Source organism: Eucyclogobius newberryi, unplaced genomic scaffold (genome assembly GCF_026437365.1).
Source record: "Eucyclogobius newberryi isolate DKJ021-1_F unplaced genomic scaffold, fEucNew1.0.hap1 SCAF_7, whole genome shotgun sequence".
NCBI classification, from domain to species: domain Eukaryota; kingdom Metazoa; phylum Chordata; class Actinopteri; order Gobiiformes; family Gobiidae; genus Eucyclogobius; species Eucyclogobius newberryi.
Genome location: NW_027316389.1, coordinates 23,331,055 through 23,354,851, shown reverse-complemented (window position 1 = coordinate 23,354,851; position 23,797 = coordinate 23,331,055). Strand labels below are relative to the sequence as shown.

Here is a 23,797-nt window from a genome sequence, read left to right as displayed (position 1 = left end):
TGCAGCTGTGTGCTTAATGCTGAGGCCAATGTAAAATTTAGCTTTATTATGCTAATTGTTCATAAAAATTCAAATGATGTTGAAAGCCAGATGCCAAGTTCACTTACTGGGCTACAAGTGTTTTAATTATATAAAAATAAAGACAATTTCCAAAGCTTTTATGAACTTTGATCGTAGTGACTTAAACTATTCCTGCCGCACAGACGCTCCATGATAGTGACTGGTTTAAGTGCTCTCATTTATCCCCTGCAGATGTTTGGATAACACATTGTACACTCTAAATAATATGATATGAGAGCAGCCCCAATTTCCTCATCACTGATTGGCTGATGTTATCACAAATTGGACGTTAATGTCTTTCTATTTGTGGCCACTGAGAAGTGGCAATAGTACCAGAAAAAAATATTAATCTAACTATGCGTTCACTTTCATGTGTGATAACATTCTTACAACAATGGGACTATATTGGTGCTAATAAAGTTATCAAAGATATTGGGGATGGTTTCATAAATCGGCCTCGGTATGTTGGGTCGCCATTTTTTTCTACACTTTTTTAAATTTCTAATGGAAATAGAAGAAAATAAAGTGAAAAAGATTGCTGTATCATCAACAATTTTTGTATCCTAGAAAATGCATTTTGTTTACATTTTTGCAAAGTAAAATTTTGAACTTAACCACAACTTTACTTAGAAGTGTCGAACATGTCATGTTTTTTAAAATATTGATATAAATATTGGCAAATATCAGTTATCAGCCATAATAGCAAGATCGGATATCAGCATCGGCAAATATAAAGTAAATAAATAAAAATCCTTATTGGAACGCCTACTTCTCTACACACAAAATGTAGTTAGGACTGTCAAGAATTTTATCAAACAATGTAAATGTGACAAGGAAAGACAACAGCATTTATAATAATGTTGTAGTTGGGCACTGTCCCAACTGTCGCACTTGCACTCTAATTGCGATGAGCCGTTAAAGTGTGCAGGGATTCACACTTTAGGGCTTCAATTCCCGGACCAGACCAACATCACATGATCTCTCTGGGTGGAGTCTGCATGTTCTCCCCGTGTTACCGTACATGCTTGTGTTAGGCAACTCTAAATTGGCCCTAGTGAATGAATGTGAGAGTGAACTGTCTCTGTGTTGGCCCTGCGACAAGTTGGCCCCTGTCCAGGGTGTACCCCGCCTAAGGCCGAAGTCAAGGGAACAAGCGGTAGAAAATGGATGGATGGACTTTAACCCGGCCTCCTCTACACTTTTCAAGTAAGTGTGTGTGCGCGTGCAATCACACACTTTGTGCACTTTGAGAAAAGTGTGCAGTGCATAGTGAGATTAGGACAGGACCTATGTCTACATTTGATTTGCAGTTGTTGTTGTTTTTTTTTTTAATTACCTGCAATGATGTCGTCCATTTGCTCCAGAGCAGCCTCCAACATGTGACTGGCCTCCATCTCCATGGCAACAGAGGGTAGCATCAGATTGTTCAAGTCAGCTGAAAGTAAGTGCAAAAAACATTTCAAATAATTTATTTCCTTAAAATGAAAACAGATCATTACATGCACAAAACAACATGCCCTGTTACTAAATCTGTGTATTTCTTTAATGTGGCTCTAATGTGGATATTGCTGCCAGTGCCCACATGTCCCCAGTGGCAGCCTTGGCCCTGATCCTGTCCCCATCATCAGCCCTCTGTGGACCTGTCACAGCCGCTTAGAGACGAGTGGACATCAACACGAGCGCATCAGGAAGAAGGACACTCGTGTATTTCTCCAACACCATGAGCTACACTCACGTACACTGATTACGACAGCCACTGGAACCATCATGTGCCTATTACGGTACACGCAATGCAGTCACATGTTTTTTAAATATTGCTGAGAAATTACCATAACCGTTACTCACATATTAGCTTGCATTAACATACTACTAAAGTACGTACTACTACTACTAGTAGTAAGTGCTACCTTGAAATAGGCATAGCCATTTCAAATATATAAAAAGTAAAATATACTATATCATATGTGTTTGCTTCCTTTTGTACTAACTGTATAAATTATATACATTATTGCACAATCAAGATTCTCTGTTAATATATATGAGACAGAGGTGACATAAGCTCACAGGGACAAACACTGCTTTGTGTGTGAGCGAAGGACTTCCTGGATCTAAAGGACTTTCAGTGGACTATTGTTGTGGACATGCATGAAGGTGATCACTGTGTGACTTTAGACATTTAGCTGTGATCTAGTGTTGGACAATGGGTCTGCAACAGTGTAAAGGCATGTCGGTTTTTAATGATATTTTGTTTGAGCCATAGACATTTTATTGTGAATTAAAATTGTACTGTGTTCCTCATTGTCCCAAATAATAAACAAATGTTGTGTGGGGGGAAATTGGCAATTTCCTTTTTGGTTTGGTTAAGTCAGTTGTATATTGTTATTGTTTTATCGAGTTGGCTTAACTGTTGTAGTAGTAGTAGTACTGGATGCCATGTTATATGTTTGCTGACTTACGAGTCAGAATGGAGCCAATGCTTGATGACATAGCACAGTCCTGTCAGCACTCAAACATTCTCACTATGGAGGACAAACCAGTTTTTCCTTTCTGCTTAAAGGTGTGGCTGATCCTATATTGACCAAGTCTTCAAGGAGACACTAAAGTTAGCCACACAACAGACAACATATAAAAATAATATAATGAATTGTCCATCTGTATATGGCTTTCTGTATAAGTCTAATGCAAAACTTTAACGCAAGAAAAAAATGGTTAACAATAACAAAAGTTCAGGATACTAAATGGAGTTGAATTGGCCATTGAACTCCTGCTGAGTGGGCTAAGCTGCAATGTAAAAATACATTCTTTAAGCCCTGGGAAGTGAACCGTGCAATACAGAGATAGTCCTTATCTGCAAAGGGCTTTAGTTTAAAAAACACTCAATAAAATAGTAGTTCATCTTCCAGTTTTTTTTTTTTACAGCGGTGATTTCCAAAGCGGGGGTCGTAAGACATGAGTTGGGGGCAGCAAAATGTAATTTTAAAAAATGTGTTTCATATACTTTTTAATGGAAACTGTTTAGTGAAATTAAAGCACACAAAAAACTAAATTAAAGCACTTAAAAGACAACCTTTGGGAACTCGTGCTTTACAGAATGGCCAGTGGCAGGGCAGCGCCTGACTGATGATCACATCAGGAATGGTTATGGTAAGGAATGTAGTACTACAGCTGATCAAGTGACATAAATAACAGCTTCACCACAACTATTTATTTTACTCTTCACTCATTTGCTCAGAGTGGAGCGAGAAATGCAGAGTGCCCCAAACACATTTTCTTTTACTACAGCGACTCCACACAGCAGCTCTGCTTTGTCAGGCAGCCTCTGTGAATCCTGCTTTCTCTGCACCCGGATTATTTCTCCACAGGCTTAAATCACTGCAGCACAAGCAGCACCAGTCTATTCTCAAAACAGTGTGTGAAGGTGGCTTTCCCCTTGTGCTAGAAAAGCTCATTTAGGCTCATGTTGGATACATTATTAAGCCTTTTCACATCACTTTTACCACATTTACCACCAGAAAAGCAGACCTGAATATGTCAAGACTCCATGATGATGTAGGTGTAACGTTTGGATATTTTCATAATAATACAATATAAAAGACTGTGTAGCAGTGCAATAAAAAAACTAAGATTCTCTGGCTTGAGGTTTGATTTCTAGACCCTACCGGGGCTAAAGTGTGAAGTGTGCATATTCTCTCTGTTCCTAGCTCTGTCTAAGTTTCCTCTCAGGGTTTCATCTGAGGCTGGGTAATTAATCAAAAGATTGACAGATCGAGTCATGTGAAATCATCAGTTATTTGGGTGGGTTTTTGATTCGAGAGGTCCACAGTTGATCCTCTGTCAGTAATGTGGATTTGAGCAGAAATCAGACTTTGGAGAAAGACATTTGAATATTATTTGTGTTAAATGGCACAGATTAAAAGTCTGCATAGTTTATGTTCATGTAATCATTACTAAAAGCCAAGATGATTAGGCCTAGCTTCATATCCCCCTTCAACAAAAATATGTTTAATAAGGGCCAGGACTCCTTTTTGTGTAAAGTGAGACTTTTGTTAAATTAATGTTAATAAAAAGAAATTCAGATGAAACTGTTAAAGTTGTGAAAAAAATTAAAAATAAAAAGTTATGTTGAAGACTTTCAAGTATGGATATAAGTATGGAAATCGAGATATTGCAGAGGCTGGTCTCATCTGCTCCACATGTTGTGGGCTGGTTAGTCCTGCTGGGCTGGACACACTTCCACTTCCACTCTGACCTGCTCACATCTGAACCCGGATTGCTCCAGTCACATTTCAGCTTTTTCACTTGAATCTAGTTCATCCACAGTCAGCCTAATGAAGCATAGAAACACAGCGCATGACTTCAATCCCCACAGGGAGAACAATGTCAATGTCATTCAGATATCACAGGCAACTGTATAAAGCAAACACCAGCATTAGGCTTGTGCAAAATGTCACAGGAAAATGTAGCCTTGATGAAGACTAAGCCCTGTTTTTACTGCTGCTGCTGAGATGGATGATCTTCTGGTAAATAGGGCTGAAAGTGATTAATCCTTTCATATTCATTATCTGGACTTTTACAAAAAGACTCAGTAAAGGAGTTCTATTGAAAGGAGCTGTCATATTCCATGTTGGCCAAAGTAACCACATGTATTGTTGAGAGAGCAGGTCTTGCATTAGTTTGAATAGTGATAAATACAACAGTTGTTCAGCCTGCAGGAACAGAAAAGCAGCTAACAGGAAGCTGGCACTGATCCAGTACTACCACATTCCCATCCGTCACTGTGCCTCTGCAAACACGACAGCAGAACAACGGAGGTGAATGAACTGTGTGCTCCTGGAACTGCTTTTGACGCCATCAACTGGTACTTGTATCAGAGGCTGCATAAGTAATGAGAGCAGCATTAAAACTGTTAAGGAAAAGTCAATAAGAATGTATTTTTCTCATGGACAAACACTATAAGCATAAATGGGAATACATTAAATCTCCATTCACGCAGCATCACATCCTCAAGGTCAGACAATCGCAAATGCCACTGACATAAGAACCACAGAAATGTACATATGTACATTTGGTTTTGCTGTGTTAGTACTTTCAGTATATTTCAGTTGAGTTTGGTCAACTGTTTATAGGCATAGTATAACTCTTGACATGTATAGTAGATAACTAAGAGCTATAAGTATGATGACCTATTCTCCAGTCTATTTCAGAGTGAAAGTATCCTACCTGAATGGCACGAAGAGCAGTGCGTGTCGTAAATAGTGAGCTGCCTTTGTCTGAACCAGAAACCACAGCATGTGTTGCCTTTGTTGGTGAGGATTAACCATTAACACAGGTAGAGTGTGTGTTCCTCCTGATTGGTTCGAATGTGATTTGGATGAATGTGTCGCTCTCGGACCCCCCTCTGTCCTAGCCTGAGCTGTCACACCAGGTGAACGCACCCAGAGGAGCCCAGCCAACAAGAAACACCGCATTCTCCACCAATTTACATCAATGCCACACTAAAGCAGCAGAGGAGCAGTGGCATTTGGGAGGCTCTGCCCTTTAACTCAGCCTCAGAAAACCAGCTCATTCAAACTGAGGAGGACTGTGAGGAAACATGGCAGAGGATGCAGATGACTGGAGAATATTGAATGGTGGGTTGAAAGGAGTTCAGTGACAAGCATTATCCAATAAACCAGCCGAGTGGAATTTCTACAAGCAAGTTAACGTTATTCATTTCCAGTTCTCCTAGCCAAGCTTTATACCTTCAAAGCATAAGGAATACAAGTATCATGCTTAGTTTATACTCACAAACTGTGATGTTATTGTTGATATTTAACATTTAACCTTTTTGCACAAGGGACATTTAAAATAAAGAAGACAGTGACAGTAATGTATTATTATAGTTTGTGCTTTGGACCTGACGGAAGGTACAGACTCACAAAGGAATTACAATTACTTAGTTAATACAAATACATGTTACTTTCTCCCACAAACTAATGATCAGATTTGCTCGTCATGCTGGAAGTGAGAGACAAGTGAATTTAACCAATCACAGTGAAGTGTGAGCTCTCACAGGAAGCAGACAGAACATAATAATCTCTTAAAACAATATAAAGCATCGTAATGAGATTGAGACTTAGCTTTGAAGGTGTGATTTAAAGTATTTGTCATATCACTCACTTCTATGGTCCCTCAGTATAGGCCCCCTGTCTGATAAATTCAACAGAATATAATTAAACATTACTTGCCGGATAAGTCAAATGGCAGTCCAAAACTAGGCTAATTGTGCATTAACACAAATCTGCACCAAACATTTCCATTAGGTTTTTCTATGGAAGCTTTTAGATCACAGAAGCTAAAAGATCTGCTAATGGCTAATGGTTTTGTAAACGACCACAAATAAGTTCCATTATTTTTTGTTGTTTTGTTTGTACAAGTTTGCAGCCCAGAAAATGATATAGCTGGCAGCATACATATAACAACATTACAAGCTTTCCCCATATGTTAGTAATTAGTGCAAGCACAGAAATCTGCTCAAGCAGAGGCTCAATTGAACAATGGCCTCAAAACATAATGAGAACAACAAAACATTAAAACTCTGCAATAAAACAAGTTGCTAAAAAGCCTTTTCTCATATTTTCCAATTCCTGCTTTACAATAATGGAAGACTCATACCGTCTTGAAGAAGATAAAGTTGAAGTGAATTGAATGGCCTTTCATATTCACTGTTCATGTGCAGTACAAAAAATAATGATAATATTGTGAATCATAATTATTATATAGTTATAATACATGTAATACAAGTCAGTGACAATAAAAAAACATATAGGTTTATTAACTGAATAGATTATGCCACTCTTGGCTCGACGGATTTAGTTTCTTTGTTATGTTCTCAGATGATTATATCACCTCTGTTTGTGGAAGTCACTGTGGATCTGACTGGTTGGTTTCTAAAGCACTGACAGCCTTGGGCTCAGAGACCAGTGTCAGCAGCAAAAACAACATGTCAACACCACTTAATACTCTCACATTAAGCAAATCATCAGGTCATGTGACAACAGCAATCCACCAATCAGCATGAAGCAAAGGCTGGGACGAGCTGGTGAGGGACACACTGGACAGACACAGGGAGATATAATGGGAATTAAAGACAGCATTGTACATTTCATTGACGACGTTGGGCAAAACAGTCGTCAGCGAGCTGGGTCGGATTCAATTGAGCAATAGCACACATCTCCAAACCAACTGCCCCACCATGTTCCAATGACTTACCCAGCGCTGCACTGCTGGTCAGACACTGGCAAGATGTGTCTTTGTTTCCACTTGTTTCCACTTTACAGAGATCATGAAAGTGAAACTGTGCGATTCATCTCCCTTCACCATAGCAATGATAGACGGTAATAACTAACTGTAGAGCAATACGCCAATGCATTAGCGCGCAGGGAATGATTGACATGTGGGAGAACTACTCTGCTGTCCACTGAGAATCAGATTGCTCTCCAAAAATCCTCTATTATTCCTTTTAGAGGTGGGAGATAAAGCAAAACTTTTATAATATCACACTGATTGTTTTGGAGATATGCTTAATTAGAATATTGAATAATTAGTCTCCAAAACATGAACAAAACAAACAAATTTAACGTAAGAAGATATTCCTGCACGTTTGTGGGTAATTGTACAGTACATTTTCGTGCAATACTTCAACTTCAACCTCAACATTTACAGATACATTTAAGTACAATCTATCATCTGAATATTGCCATAGGGATGAAATACATAAAATAAAGATATTGAGTTTAGAAATATAATACAATTAAATAATTTCAAGATATAATACAAAGTAGCTGATGACAGTGAATGTATCATATTTTTAAAATTGAAAACAGTTAACGTTATTGATATAATATGGTCAAATAACCCAAATTATTGAAATGTTTGTAACAATTACAATTTACAGCAGTGTCCCGTAAAGGCTCTGATAACATGCTTTAAAACATATTCTTTAGGTGTACCTGCCATCTGCTTGTCTTCATAGAGAAGTTATTGCTTTGTTTTGCAGAATAGCATTAAACTTATCAATCTTGCTTTCATTCAACTACAGGCGTTTGTGTTGCTCAAAAGAGTCTCACTGTTGAATACATTTAAGTAGCCCAAGGGTTGTAAAAAAAGAAGCACAAAATTAAAAGTCTAATGCAGATGTTTATTTACCACGAATACAAGACTAAAACACATTGTACAAGAGTCCAGTCAATACTTCTGTTGTGTTACGTTCCAAATGTTATAAACTGTGATAACAAGGACCGAGATGGAAAAGCTGTGTAATTTCTCTATAACATACTGTGAGGAAGGTCACTTCTCCATAGATCTGACTGTAACTTGGCCTGGTGGCTTGTCTCCATGGAGATAAATTCAGTGAAACATCCCAGGCAAAGCAATACCATGTCATGGAGATAGGCAGGCTACTTTAACTTATCAGTTCAATGTTCACCTGATTACTTTACTGTGAAATAGCTAACATGGCTAATTGATGCAGCAACTCAAAAACATGTCTTCTTGTATCAAAGTGGATTTGCATTAAACTGTTCCCTCTCCTTATTCATGTTCATTCATAAGTCTTAAGAGGCTGACAAGGCCAAATGCTCTGAAAAAACATGATCATGACTTGACTTGTAGATGAGCTGGAAACACTGCCAACCACAAACCGGACAAAAGTGTAGTCCTGCACTTCACGGGAAACAATGGACTAGTGTTACCGAGAGCTCCAGTCACAACCGGCTAATGAACTGTGAGGAGAAGAGCCGCCATATCCGTTTACAGTCTTCTGTTACAGCAGTATGTGGACAGGTCATGTAAACTGCACACAGCAAATAAACATGAAACCTTTTATACTGCCATAAACCTATATTCAGACCATGTAACTTTACCTCAAACCTAATGTACAGAAGTTCACTTTTTTTTTGGCAAATAGCAATACAAAAAAGTATGGCGTTTGGTTGTGCGGTTACTAAGTCTCAAGCAACTGAATTTATTATTTTGTTATGCAAATATAAATCACACTGAATTAGGACCTAAATATTGACACAAATCATAGACGATCTTCATAAAGAACACATCCCGGCAAATCCATCTCTGAAATCTTTAGAGGAAATGTACAGTGAGGGAAGTATCTATTTGAACACCCTGCGATCCAGAAATCCCATTGTATGGTTTTAAAATAATATAATAATGTTTTTGCTGCAAATACGTATTTGAAAATCTGAGAAAATCTGTGTTATATCATATTGTAGAGAAGTTTCCTGTTTCCTAGACCAGGTTTGCTCACACTGCAGCAGGAGTTTTGGCCTTCTCCTCCACATAGATCTTCTCTAGAGCTCTCAGCTGTTTCAGGGCTGTCCCTGAGCAACACAGAGTTTCAGCTCCCTCCAAAAATATTCTATTGGCTGGCTAGGCCACACCCAAAACGTCACAGTAGGGATGCTGTTCTTGGGATGGTATTCATCCTTTTTTTCCCTCCGAACACAGCGAGTGGAATTTATACCAAAAAGTTCTCTTTTGGTCTCATCTGACCACTCAACTTTTTCCCATGACTCCTCTGGATTGTCCAGTTGGTCATTGGAAAACCTCAGCTGGACCTGGACATGTGCTGAACCTTTCATGTGATGCATGATTTTAAACCATGACAGCCTCGTGTACTACCAATAGTAACCTTTGATACTGTGGTCCCAGCTCTCTTCAGGTCATTGACCAGCTCCTCCCACAGTTCTGAGCTGATTCCTCACCTTTCTTATCATCACACTGACACCCCATGAGGTGAGATCTTGCATGGAGCCCCAGTCCAAGGGAGATTATCATCTTTAGCCTCTTCCATTTTCTAACATTTGCTCCAACACAAAGTTGCTTGCCAATTGCCCCATAGCCCTTTCCAGCCTTGTGGAGGTCTACAATTTTGCTGATGGTAGTAGCTGGTGTCTGAATGATTTGAGGGGTGCTACTAATCTAGATTAATAAATGGAGTAGAGTCTGACATTTTAAAGGCAGACTAACAGGTAATTTCTAAGAGGGAGAACTTGCAAAATAGCAGGGTGTTCAAATACTTATTTTCTCCACTGTATATATAAAATAGAAATGAGTGCTATCTTGCGGCCTGTGATGTAATAATCACTGCCACACCTGCCATGAGCGCGTCCTGTCCTCTCACATTAAAAATATAACAATGATCTTAACCTCAAACAGAGAAACATTGTTGCTTTTGACTAAAAACACACTCACTCTTACACTTAAGTTCTGTACTCTGATATGTGACCTTTTTTCTCGAGGCCAGAGCGCAACTAAATCTAATAAAAACAGCAATTATCGACCGCTTGTTTGAACACAGCAGAGAGAATTATAAACTACACGTCAAAGCTAGTCTGGCATTTTGTACAGTTAACTTTTATAGAGATTAAATACTTTATTGAATTATAAATAAACTGTTCATAACCTTAAAGTCCTTAAAGTCATAAATATAACACTTTGGGGATTAGCAATGATTGGCATTATATATATTTTTTTGATTTTGATCCAGTTCAAAATCAAAACCACATCATGTTTTTATGCCACCAGGACCCAGTCTGAGTAAATGACAAAGAATAAATATGTTTGTCTGTGAATGTAATAACACACAGCCGGGCAAATCCATCTCGGACACATCTTTAAAGGAAATGTACACTGAGGAAAGTAACTATTTGAACACCCACATTGTATGGTTTCAAAATAATAATAATTATAATTATAATAATAATAATAATAATAACACCATTTACCATCTACAGCAGAGGTGGGCAATTATTTTCCTCCGAGGGCCATATTCGAATCCAGGCAAGTAGCGGAGGGCCGGCCCGCCATCATTGGTGTAAAAAAAAAATCCCAAAAATGTAATATCAAATAAAATATCACTTTTCTGTCAAATATAGGTTATTGAATTAATTATTTAATTAATTACACGTCATATTTATTAAGGATACAAGTGTAGACAGATGCCTGAGGGCAAAAAAGAAAATACTTTTTTTTTTTCTTTCTTTTTTTTTAAATATTACTTGACCAAGCTTGGCGGGCCGGATTGAAAGGCGCTGCGGGCCGGATGTGGCTCGCGGGCCGTAGTTTGCCCACCCCTGATCTACAGAGACAGAATTGGGAGGTCTTGGTGTGTATCAAAATTGAAATTTAAGTTGCATCTTAATTTCTCTGTTACATAGATATATAATAGCTTTGCCTAATATGTTTGATTACTGAACAGGGGGATCCCTCTAAATATTAGGAAAACGTGAATATCAGAACAAAACTTTCACTGATTCAGTTCTTTCTACAACCACATGCTTTACGGTAGTTCCAGTGACTCTGCTCTCTCTCATGCTCCTGATTTCAGTGGTGTCTTAATCTGCCCTCTATCTCTGCCGTTATTCCTTGTGGCTCACACTGGAGGCAGCGTGGATTAAGTCCAGTCGACTACAGGAAGATGACAGGCCAAGATGAGGCAGCTTGAGCTGCAGAGGAAATCACAGCGGCATTATATGAGCAGCACTTTGATCAGGGGATCAGTGCCATACTCTGCTGCTTCTGCATGTGTGTGTTCCTGTTCGCTAACAGACTGCATTAACCAGATTCTTCAATAGGGCGAGGACAAAATGTGATACGACACATATTAAAAAACATCACAGGAAGCAAGCTTTCCACTGTTTGCATAATAAACATGATGCACAAAGTAACAGTTTCTAGTATTTGTTCCGGGCTTTCTCCTCCTTCAAATCCTCCTCAGAGGAGCCTTACCAACCAGGTAAGTACAATAATATTACAAAGTAAGATGATTTCTGCTCATATATATTTGATTGCACTGACTATATTTTGAATGTTCGACCAATGCCAATATAAAAAAAAGCTAAAGAAGATATGTAAAATTAGAACAGCAAGTATTCAAAAGAGTTGATTACAAATTAAATAAACTTTCAAAGTAATATTTCATACAAGGTTATAAAGTGTCTGCACTAGCCAGCTTAATTTTGCAGTCCAAATTGCAAAAATTCACAAAATTAGATACTTAACCTGAAGGCATATTTAGCAGCGTATTTGAAATTAATTACAAAAATGTATAATAACTGAGTTATCAGGAGAATCTCCCAAAACATTCAGATATTATTTTTTTGCTAATATGCAAGACATTGGGTGTTAAATGGAGGCTATGTGGCCTTGCGGATTGAAAAAAGGAACAAAAATCCCAACTGACCAGTCAGACCTCACGTTCAGCTCAGAATCAGCAGAATTCACTCCCTGAACTGAGCTGCAGAGGTTGCACTTGAAAGGAAGGAATTAATTCAGCTCAAAGAGAGTTTATTTATATTTATTTTCATATTCTAACTGGTTTTAGTTGTAGGAACTGGCAACTCAAATGAGACCCTCGTGTGAGGCTCATGCTGCTTTCTGATTGGATAATTGACTGAAGAACCGAAACACTAAATGGCAACATAAACATGGCCATCCTATAATTAACATCATATTTGTCATCACCGAAAGCAATATTTGAGTTGAACATGTTTACCTTGTATCTGGGGACACAGATATGTCATGTTTATGAAATTTGAACAACAAATTCTACATACTTTCCCTTTAATTGTATGTTAGGGTTTCATTTTGCACACAGTATTGTGTCCAGCAGCTCTAACTGGCATCACATCTTTCATCTCTGATGTACCTGTTGCTGATGCCAACCCGGAGCCCACCAAAGCAGCCGTAATCAATTCACTGCCTCAATGGCAACAGTGCCTTTCAAGCCAGTCTTTTAAATGGATATTTGCAAGAGAAATGAGGCACTGGCTCCTTCAGGATTGTGTGCACCAAATGGCTGTAAGAGAAAGGCACACAGACTTGGCTTCGATGCTGTCAAACGTCTTCATGAGCAATGTCACAATATTGGGTCTTGGCAAACATCACTATCACTTCCTTCACAGCACAGAACTGAGAATCTCTTTTCCACTTATTCTTTCTAGAGGTCAAAGATGGCTGGGAATGGCCGTCTATCTGAGACTAGTAAAGATAAAAAGACAAGACATTTCAATGAATGTGGAGTGTCCGATGTTGGTGATGGGAAAGGTCATAGGTGCAAAGAAGCAGCAACACCTCATTCAGTCAGCCCCAAGGCAGATGTGGCTGTTAAGAGAGAGTTAAAGAGTAATGCATGTGTAAATATAAGGCATTACTGTTTTTGATTAGCTCAAAATCAATTAAAAGAGAAGGAGCAGTGTAAGTCTTTGGGGACAGATGGAGGATGGAGGATTTTAGCATAATAAATATTTCCAAACAATAAAATCCGTCCAGTTAAAATAAACCTCAGTCACAGAGTTGAGAGGTGAGTCATAAATGTCAGAGCATTCATCTTTTTTTTAACAAAAGTTGTAAAAGTGCTGCACACCCGTTAAATAACAGCCTCTGCTGCGACTTGTAGCACTGTCCTGTTATCAGACTCACAGTTTATGAGATGGAGCCCAAGCAGATTTTTACACTTATGACCAGATACGACTTGATTAATATTTATATACACCATATGTCATAATGGTCAAAATAGCCATATAAATCCATTTAGCCAAGTGTCAGGACTAATCCAATTACGTAAAGCAGACACCGCTTTTTTTTCAATGATAAACTGCAATATTGATGCAAAGCAACTCAATATAGAAACAGGCTCATTGACTTTGTGTTCAAAACTGCAGAACTGATTCTGCTGTTGGCCCCACCTCTTCTTTTATGACATTATTTCACCCTAAGAAGCAGCAGAGTTTCATTTTTACTGTTGAAAAGACTCGCTATGTGACATTTTGGAACCCTTCATGTAAGACCCAGCGTCTCGGAGCCCAGATTTTCTGACCACTCAAGCCTCAAACACAGAACAATACAGGATTACTCAAAAATACAACTAAGTTAATGATGATGAAAACTGTTACAACATGGTTAAAAGCAAATGTATTTATAATGTGTCCCTTTGATTTACATAAAGATCACTAAGCCATGGTTAATGCATGAATACAAATAGCTCGCCTGTATCAAATAGTCTTTTATATGAGGAGGAGGAATAAAACATAGGAATAGGACAATACTGTATCTCATATCTAGATTGTGTATTGCATTTTTATTTGTCAGTATTCTTAAAATGTGTGCAACTCTTACTAACAAAGAAATCACAAAAACAAAGTATACAAATGGAAAACCTGTCGATCAAGTTAGATGAATAAAATGATCTTAATAAATAAGTATTAGATGGAAATGAATTAGTGATGAACCTTAATGAATCCCAGAGAGTCCCAAGCCAAGTACTTCTATTATTTTAGTGTGAGTAGTGCACAGATTCTTAACAGAACAGAGAGACAATACCACGAGTTGTGTATATCTGAGTGGGCGTATTCTTACAGTGAATGAGCAGCTGCCGGAGCCGAGGGGGGCCACACATCAGCCCTGATTTTCCCCATTAACACGCGCTCCTTCCGAACCTCCCCCTCTCTTACTCACGCTGTCGCAAAATCGAGATCTGCAATTACACAGCATGTGTCATTGCAACTCAACATCATTTCATAGCTCCGGGGTGAAGGTATGGCACTGAGCAGGCAGCGAGCCACCCGTTCACAACAGAACTGCCCCGTTTGAACCCTGCAGCTTTCTGGGTCTCCCTCACCAGACAAATGTAGAATCTCTGCAAAAACAATTGGCTTGTATGCGTAAAAAGGAAGAATATGTGCAGAAAGAGACGGCGAGAGAGAAAATCAATAGAAGTCATTGCAAAATAATGTGATAATATAAGATTGAGGCATGTGTTAAATTTAGGCAAGAATGGAGTTTCATTATACTATAAAACAATCTAAAAATAAAATACAAACTCAAACTAAACTTTACAACTATAAAAAGAAAAAGGAGGTTGGGGTTTGATAGGTTGGAAGAATCTTTTAACTTAGAGGAACAGGACCTTTATAGGCATTTATGAATAAGAAGTTATTATAACCAAGAAATTAGACAAAGAAACAACCATTATGACCAACATTTTTAATCAAGGCTTATAAATCAGAGCTTTCCAGGGGAGTAATATCTAAATTATACCAAGGCATTGCTAATCTAGACACCATCTCTACTAATTATTTTAAAAACAAATGGGAACGAGAAGATAATCTCACTTACAGATGAAGAGTAGGAAAATATGTGTACTTCCCAGTGGAGGACCACAAAATCATGTCAAGAGGGAATTATTTTTAAAAATGTGTCCCGTTTTTTCAGAACACCATGTCAAAGTGCTCATTATTCACAGTGAACTGCAGACTGATGGGAAAAGTGTTGCAGCCAAGAGGCAAACCACAATCACGTGTTTTGGGATTCTCCTGTTGTTCAAAAATATTGGACAGAAATTAACATTGCAGAATGTTTTTGACATTTCCATCCCACTTTAGACCTGTGTATTTGGGCCTCAAAACTCCTGCCATGGACACAATTGAAAGAAATGGATGACACAAACATCACCAAAGATCAAGCACTGGACTGACATCAGACAAATGGAAAAAATGACATTCAGACAAATTTGAGAGAATTCAGACTAAATGGGACTTCTATTTTAATTCAAATTCTGTCAAATGTTTATGATTGGTTGATGTCTACTTGCATTCTTGTTTTCATTTTTGCTCTCTGGTCGTGTTTTGTTCTATTCTGTGTTTCTTCTTCTAAAAATCTATATATACAAAAAATAAATAAATGATGCATTATGCAACTTTTTGGTGAATGGTCTGTCATGCAGTTGCTAGTTATTGCGTCCCCTTCAATTTTTCACAGTATGGCATTAAACTATTTCCATGAAGACAAGCATGTGACACAGCAAGGCAGTTACAGGTCAGATCTAATGAAAGGCAAGCCATAGTGTGGAACATTGCAGACCTATAACCAGAGAAGTTACATAGTGCCACTTTAATGAAAATAAATAGTTCAGCATGATTTATTCTGCAGAGCAATGGAGACAATCCTTATAAGCTGTGTGCAGTTGACAAGATCAATATTATCTGTGCGTTTAATTCATATAATAAGGCTTATTACTAGTTTGCTAGCATTGATGATGAAAAAAGCAAGAGCGAAAAAAGAGTTCATTTCATCTACTCACAGTGTGACTTCTCCCTTGCTCCATTATTGTAATTCAGTCACAGAAAAAAAAAAAAAAACATACAAATAGTTGCATGAGTTTTTTTTTTTTTACTCACACTTTTATCCTCTGACCTTCACGAAATCATCCACGCAGTGCTCGTACACGCACTGTCCCCGCGGAGCAGCCGTCCGTCCGTGTGCGCGGGATCCGGGAGCTCCGCACTCACCTGCCATGTGATAGTCAAGCTGCCTTCAGAGCCGCCTCGGAAATATGGCCTCCACACGTCTAAAACACCGACCTACGTGCATGTTTTAAGTGTTTTCAAAGTCAGAAAAGTGAACTATATTGTTACACATTGATTTTGTATTTAATAACTGCCTGGTTTGCTATTTTATCAAATTTTGTGATTCTCTTTTGAAGCTAAAACATTTTTTTCCTGAGGTTACGTGAATGCTACACAACAGTCACATATTGCGAAAGAATAGTTTTAAACACGTACAAACAATTAATTAACATTAGCTGACCTAAAGACTATTAAAATATCAGTAGTTTTACGTTTTTACCCAGTTACATGTATGCAGTTACATTTGCTTAGTTATGTTTGCTCGAGTCTCCTGTTTGGCTATTTTTTTTTATTTTTTATTGAAGTAACAGTGAGAAAAGATTTATGTTGACCATATTAAATTATTAGTTGTAGTTATTAGTTTTTCTAATGTGTGTGTCTATCCTTTGAAAATGTGCATTATCTAATTACATTCATTTCAAATTATAAATAGGAGATTACATCCAGTTACTCTTAAAATTACTCTCATCCATGTTTGCTCTTCGTAACGTTACTTGAGTATATTTTTTTGATTATTCAAAATCCGTTAAAAAAATAAAAAATACAAACTAAAAGACGGGAGATTTTTCATCTTGCCTCATTCCATTGTTACGTTTAAAAGTCCAAACTTGAAAAGTGAAACGTGACTCCATTAAACACAACAGCACACCGCCATCTCGTGGTAGAGAAGTATTACTAAAGCCTCCTTCTTGTTTCAAACTCGGTGCACTGCATTCTCAAGTGTTATGTCTTTATTTTAGGGAATTCCATCCTAAGGAAAACAGTTTCTGAAAAATGTAGCTTGTTGAAATGTCTAATTTCAATTCTGTTTAACATAGTGATTATTGATTGCAGCTCAAGCATGACTGCAAAAATGCCAAATACAATTTTTTTGCATGGTTTTATGTCATCAATGATACATTTATGGTTGATTATTGAATGTAAAATAGTAATTTTACGTAACACTGGGCAACAGGGTGAGCCTGTTTGCACGAGCACATACATAATTTAAACTCTAGGGCAACATTGCACACATAATATGCCATATGGAGTCACATCCCATTCCCAAACTCTAATCCACAGCAGATCGTGAGTGATGGCGATTGTGTTCAGTGCAGTGCGTTGAGTTGCATGAATAAAAGATTGCTTAAATTGTAATCTTGACTTCACTTAAGGCTGCGTGTGAATTTCGGCTGTCACCAGAGGGAGCAAGTGCACACTAGATCCAAGAGGTTATGCAGATGACATCACAACAATTGTAATTTTGGCAATTGAGTGGCAAAATTGTGTCAATGGTGAGTAAATCTGCTCCCGTAAGACCCCAAAACACAACTATGTGAAAGAGCTACAGGGTCTAATACAAGCAATAGGAAAGGAACGCGTGTCATTGTGCTGCCCATAATTCTGTTCAGTTGGAATCTTGTGGGTTATGATGTAGGTGCTTATAACCTTTAAACAAAATGCTTCCAGGCTACATACAACTGTAATAAGGTCTGCATAAATCAATAATGAAACCCTGCCCGTCCTATACATAATAATAAATTGCAAACGTTCGTTATGTATATTCAGGTGATTGTAAGGATAGATAAGGTAAGGACACACTGTCACATGAATGAACAGACTATTGCATAAGAAACACGTAATACCCGAAGAATTCAGCTTTACCATTGCTGATACATAAGAATAGCAGAAGTAATATCAGACACATTAAGGCGTCATAGCTTGAGTTCAGCTGTCAAAATAGCCCACACGGCCTGGCTGAGTCGAGCATAATCAGGAGCGGGGCCAAAAGTCGCTGGACACCTCGTAATGCAGTGTTCTCCACACGCACATAAGCAGCTCCTACATTCCGCTCTGCTCACCGCTCATTTGTCCGCGCACACGTCAGTCCTATTTTCCCGCGGTAAACCTGACTCTGATTGGCTACGAGGGATTCCTTGGCGGTATCACGCATGCCATTGGTGGAAAAACTAGGTTAGTGGTCCGACAGGCATGACGGTGAAGAGAAACTGGGTCACCGACAGAAAATCGTTTATGTCACAGTTGTATGGGCTGCTATCAAACGTTATCCCTTGCCTTTAAATGGATCTAGACTCCGGCCGGATGTATTGTAAGTACAACCTGAAAACGAGACTTGTATTTGTCGGTAGCGTGCTGTATTTAGTGTGCAGGGCTTCAATCAGTACCGCGGATCGTCGATGTTTTCCCATCGCTGTGGTCATGTCAGTGTGGTTTTCTGGAGCAGGAGGAGGACGCTAGCTGCTGGCCAAGTCCTGACACTTGGCTAAGCTAGGAGCTACTATTCTGTGCCTAGGTTAATATGGTTCAAATCCACCGCAGTGCCTTGTATGTACATGCGCTCGGATGTCTGATTGAATGTGTCAGTCCATTAACCTCGGCGAGGGAAGCGAGTTCTTTGGTATGTACCGGAGGGTGGGCTGGTTAAATGTTTACTAACGTGACCCCAGTAGTGCGAATCATGCTAAAAGGCTAAGCTAAAGCTATGTAAACGGGCCTCAGTGGGCTTCTTCTTCCCTGTATCCAATCTGTTGCCAGAGCTGATGGTCGGTTATTGATTCGTTGTAATTTCTCTATATGACTCTGCGCCCGATGGTCGTAGCACAGACCGAGCTGAGTGTGTGCTAATAACTCATATTGTGACTGACATAAACTGGAAATGTGTGCTGGTTCTGCAGTCTGCAATATTACGTGACTGTACAAAACACAAACTGTCATTGTCATTATATTATTATTTAGTGATCTTATTCATCCGCAGTTAGTAATACTTGAGAATCATAGTGAAAATGTTAGAGCCTAGATCATAAATACATTTTAATACATTTAAAAAACATCAAAATAGTCTTATTTTGTCAATGTCAAAATATATTATTTAGTTTATTCATGTAGATAATTTATTTAAAAAAAAAAAAAAAAGAAGCTATTTAGAGGTAACTCAAGCCATCTGCTTCTTCTGAGAGTTCACTTTACTGTGATTGGCTAAATCCACCTGTCGCACACTGTAGGAGATGAAAACACAGATCATCTCAGGATCAGATCACAGTTCGAGACACTGTGACCCATGAAAAGTGTCCATACAGTTTTCTATGACAAAGATGATGAGCAACATATAGAGACCATCTGTCGCCCTGAGCTGTGAAAATAATCTCATTTAGTCTGAATCTAATTTTCAATGTGAAACGTACTGGGTTTTGTGATCGGAGCGTGTTATCATTCTGTGTTTTTGTGAGGGTGTTTAGTATTGTTTTTAGTACTATAACATATTGATCATGGTTTTACATTTGTGTCCACTGTAAACTGCTATCTAAAATGGCTTGATAATACAAACCGCTATGACTGCTCCAGTACGGCAAAAATCCTTATCACGAACATTTGCCCATAATTGAAACACAACATTTCAAACAAATTACCTCTATACTTTCAAAATTAACCTGTAGAGAATGATAGACCAGTGATGCCCAAAGTGGGGCCCCCGCTAGCCAAACTTGGCCCTCTTTTTGATTCAATGTTACACAAAAAAGACAGTCAGGAAAGGGAGCCCAAACCAGCCTGTCACACTAAAAAGTACAGTACTGTAATTGAAGACAATTTGTTAAATAAATCTCTTTGCAGACAAATATTTACATGCACAACATGAACGGGTTTGGCCCTTGACTCTCTAACACATTCATTTTGACACGCTGAAAAATAAGGTTTAGGTACCGCTGGTATAGACTTATGAGCTATGTTTAGTTACACTTTTGTTTAAACTTGTACGTAGATTAGAAAAGTGATTTTGCTCCAGGTTTTGCATGACATAACTGCCGCCTGTATCAGTCTGAGCACATGGTAATTGATTTTATCTTTTATTACAAAATGTTTGTGATTTCAACAGAGCAAAAACTAAAATCTTCATAGTTCCTTTTCACCAAATCAAGCAGCAGATTTTCATTTATGTGTTTTTATTGTTGAAAAATTGCTGTTTTGACATTGACCCAGTGTCTGATTTTGTTGTTGTTGAATAATAGTTAGTAAATACAGAGCTGTGGGAGGAAATGGGGGGTAGGTGAGATTTTTTTTTTCTGAGCAATCAAATGCAGGACGATACAGAATTAGTCCAACGGGTAATAATGAGGGAAAACTGTTTTTATAAGCTCAAAAAGTTGGGGTATAAATGTCACCTATTTCCTCTTCTGATCAAAAAAGCACTGATTGCAGACTAAATAGAGTTGCTCCTAATATGTTTATGAGAATACCACTGCATAAAGAGTCTTTGTAAAAGAAGCAAACGTTTTTCATTGTAAATCAGGCAGTTTTGTTTAGTTTGTAAAGAGAGAGACATTTTCAGTGAACTCCAGATTTACCGGTACGTACCACGTATCTCTAACGACGCTCCCAAGGTATTTTGATTCCATTGTTGGTTTGCAGGTTGCAATTTAGTGAGATTGAGCGTCAAATTAGACGGGCAAGAAAGTGAAAGTCATTCGAAATATAAACAAATTAGAATTAATTGAAAGACTAATCACTAGATTAATCGATAGATGGCCGGTATGAAATTCCCACTGCATGATAACTGACCATAAAGAGTTTGGTGTTTTATAATGCTTAAAGGGCCTTTATCATGCAAAATTGACTTTTTAACCTTCTTACCGTGCTATTGGTACCTCAAATGTATGTGCCCAAAGTGTTTTTTGATTGATTCCTGTAGTCTTTAGCTAGAGAACAGTGTCTATCCTTCCCCGTGGATGAGCAGACGAACGGGGCCTACTCACCAGGATGATGCGGCACTCCCCACGATTACGCAGCACGCTTCCCTGTTTCTGGAAGCACTTTGTACCTGTAACACGCCCCCATCGCCCCTCCCGAGTGTTTGATATATTGCTCTTTGGTTATGCCTTGCTCTGCTGTGCTTAGATTTGGGGAAGCGCAGACTTATTATCAGGGTAAAATATGTAGCTTGTAGTGACTAGGTCTTCATAGAACGACAGGCAGGCCTGGCTTTAAATGGATTTCAGACTATTCCTTTCCATCTTATTTTCATTATTTATGATGTGATATGTGAATAAGTTGAGCAAAATAATACATTAATTCAGTTCAAGGCAGTACAAGTGCTACTTTGCCTCAGACGCAGTGAAATTCTGTCCTGTCAATACGGTCAGAAAGCCCATCCTTACGATATTGATACCATGGCTTTTTAATACCGGTTATCATCCTATCCCTGTGTGTAATAATTACATTATCTTATTATGCTGGGTAGGGAGGTCTAAAATCATAGTGCTTGTCCTTGTTAAAGGTGTTTCTTTTCTTTCTTGGAGCAATATAAACTGTAGATTTTAGATGTCAGTGGATAATGTTCTCTCTTTCATGACATTTGTTCTGCTGTGGCTAAAGCAACTACAGCTTTTCCTCCATGTAGTTTTATTCGGGTCACAACAATGATGACATTTGTTTTTTAAGTAAGTAAATCCATATCCCTACCAGCAACGTTTTAATTCAATTCAATAAAATGTAGTTTTGTAACGCCCAAAATCACAACAGCAATTGTCTCGTGGGGCGACAGTGAAAAACGGATTAAACAGTGTTCTACCAGTATGTTTGTTAGTTTTGGTGCATTTCAGTGCCCAATTGGTTGAGTCTTGCAGCACAATGAGAATACGTATGTGCTCTTATTCAATGCAAATAATCAGATGTAAATGAGAGTGTGCATTGGCTGCACGCCCTACTCTGACTCTCGGCACATAAACTATTCTCAGACTTAAACATGCACAACAAACATGACTTTGGCTGGCTGATATACTTCTTTCCAACAAAATCATTTTTGCATAAAGGATAAATGTGTTGGAATGAGATGTTGGACTCTGTATTGGCTGTAGTCAGATACATGGTCCTCGTCGTGTAAATCCTATTTTGACCCTTGTAAGTGTAATGTAGTGATAGTGCTTCATTGAGAGCACATACTGTACAGTGCATCTGGAACATGAGCAGGTCGCTGAGGTCATTCTCTTCTGTCTGATTAAAAGTAGTTGGAGGACTCGAGATACAGATTTATATTTATCCTTTTATTTAGTGTCTCGTGCGCTGTAGTAATGCAGCGGCTAAAGGCCAGGTTTTCTTGAATCACATGTGTGGGTGCTCACAGCCAACGCGGTTACATTAATGACTCACAGGTTTATGGCTGCGTGTGCTAAAGCTCCACGCAAAATATGACGAGAGTGTTTTATGTAGCGGAGGATGCGAATAAAACTGGCTTTGTTTTGAACCCAAATTTTTGTTTCTTCTCTGGAGCCGCCTCAACCGAGCATTGAATGTTTTGATGCGTCAGAGTTTTGGCTTTAGTGAGTTGGAAATGGAACCACAATGGAAATGGGGCATTAACCTTACCTTGGCATTAGAGATTTCTTTTTTTTTTCGCTTTTTGCTTGATTCAAGTAATTTTCACTTTGGGAGCTAAAATGGGGAATATTTGATTCACACACCTTTTGCTGCCTTTCCTGTGCAATGGACAAAATGCCGAATGCAACATGTCAAGTTGAAAATTGCACATGATGAATGCCCCCTCATTTGAATTTTTTTTTTTCTTTTTCTTTTTTTACACTGCGTATGCATAGTTGTATTGTCCAGATGTTTTAATTTAGCTACGACCACAAAAGCACTTGAACAAAACACGCTACAAAAAGCTTGTATTGATAGAGATGCGTATTATGACACTTTTAAATGACATCAATTCATTATTCATTCATTCATTCATTATTAACCTGTTGACTACTGCATTAAGATTTAATCTGCGGAGCTGAAAGCGTGACTTATTCATAAGACAATTTTGTTCTGATATTCAGAGCATTGGGAGGATGAGATTTTGTTCTACACATCCGCGTATCAGGACAAATATTGTGTGAGGTACCAGCTGTCAGAACCTGCCGTGTTGTGGAGTGTCTCTGGATCAGGCTCCCCTGTTTGAGAACAGGCGTCTGCTGCTGCTGACTCACCGAGGCAGAGGAGGTGTTGGATGGAAATGGAGGCGGCTGGACCATAGAGACCGACTGACCCACTTTCCACTGCCGCTCCTCCAGTGTCTCGATGACACAGTGGTTTTCCTCTTCAGCCCAGGCCTTTGTCCCAGTAAAAAGGGGGCTCACCACGTCTGTCCTGACCCAGTCCGCGCTCACACACACCTTACACTGCAGCCAGAGTCTTCTCTCTCTGCTGTCACACACCACTGTCATCCAGACTGTTCACAATCATCCATTCAGTTTAGATCTAGAGCAGACTTGCACCTTTGTCCTCAAATCTGCATTGGTCTG

The 23,797-nt window shown here is 38.6% G+C and overlaps 1 protein-coding gene across 1 annotated transcript in view; it reads right to left on the bottom strand.

Moving 5' to 3' along the window:
* ppfibp2b (PPFIA binding protein 2b) overlaps positions 1-14,490 on the bottom strand; it is a 50,690-nt gene extending 36,200 nt beyond the window's left edge. Inside the window, exons 1-2 of the mRNA XM_072435974.1 lie at positions 14,473-14,490; positions 1,397-1,495 (exon numbers count right to left, since the gene is read on the bottom strand). Of these exons, the coding sequence (XP_072292075.1) occupies positions 1,397-1,478 (82 nt within the window). The 5' untranslated portion in view covers positions 1,479-1,495; positions 14,473-14,490. The remainder of the gene's footprint in view (positions 1-1,396; positions 1,496-14,472) is intronic.
* Between the last annotated feature and the right edge of the window lie 9,307 nt (positions 14,491-23,797).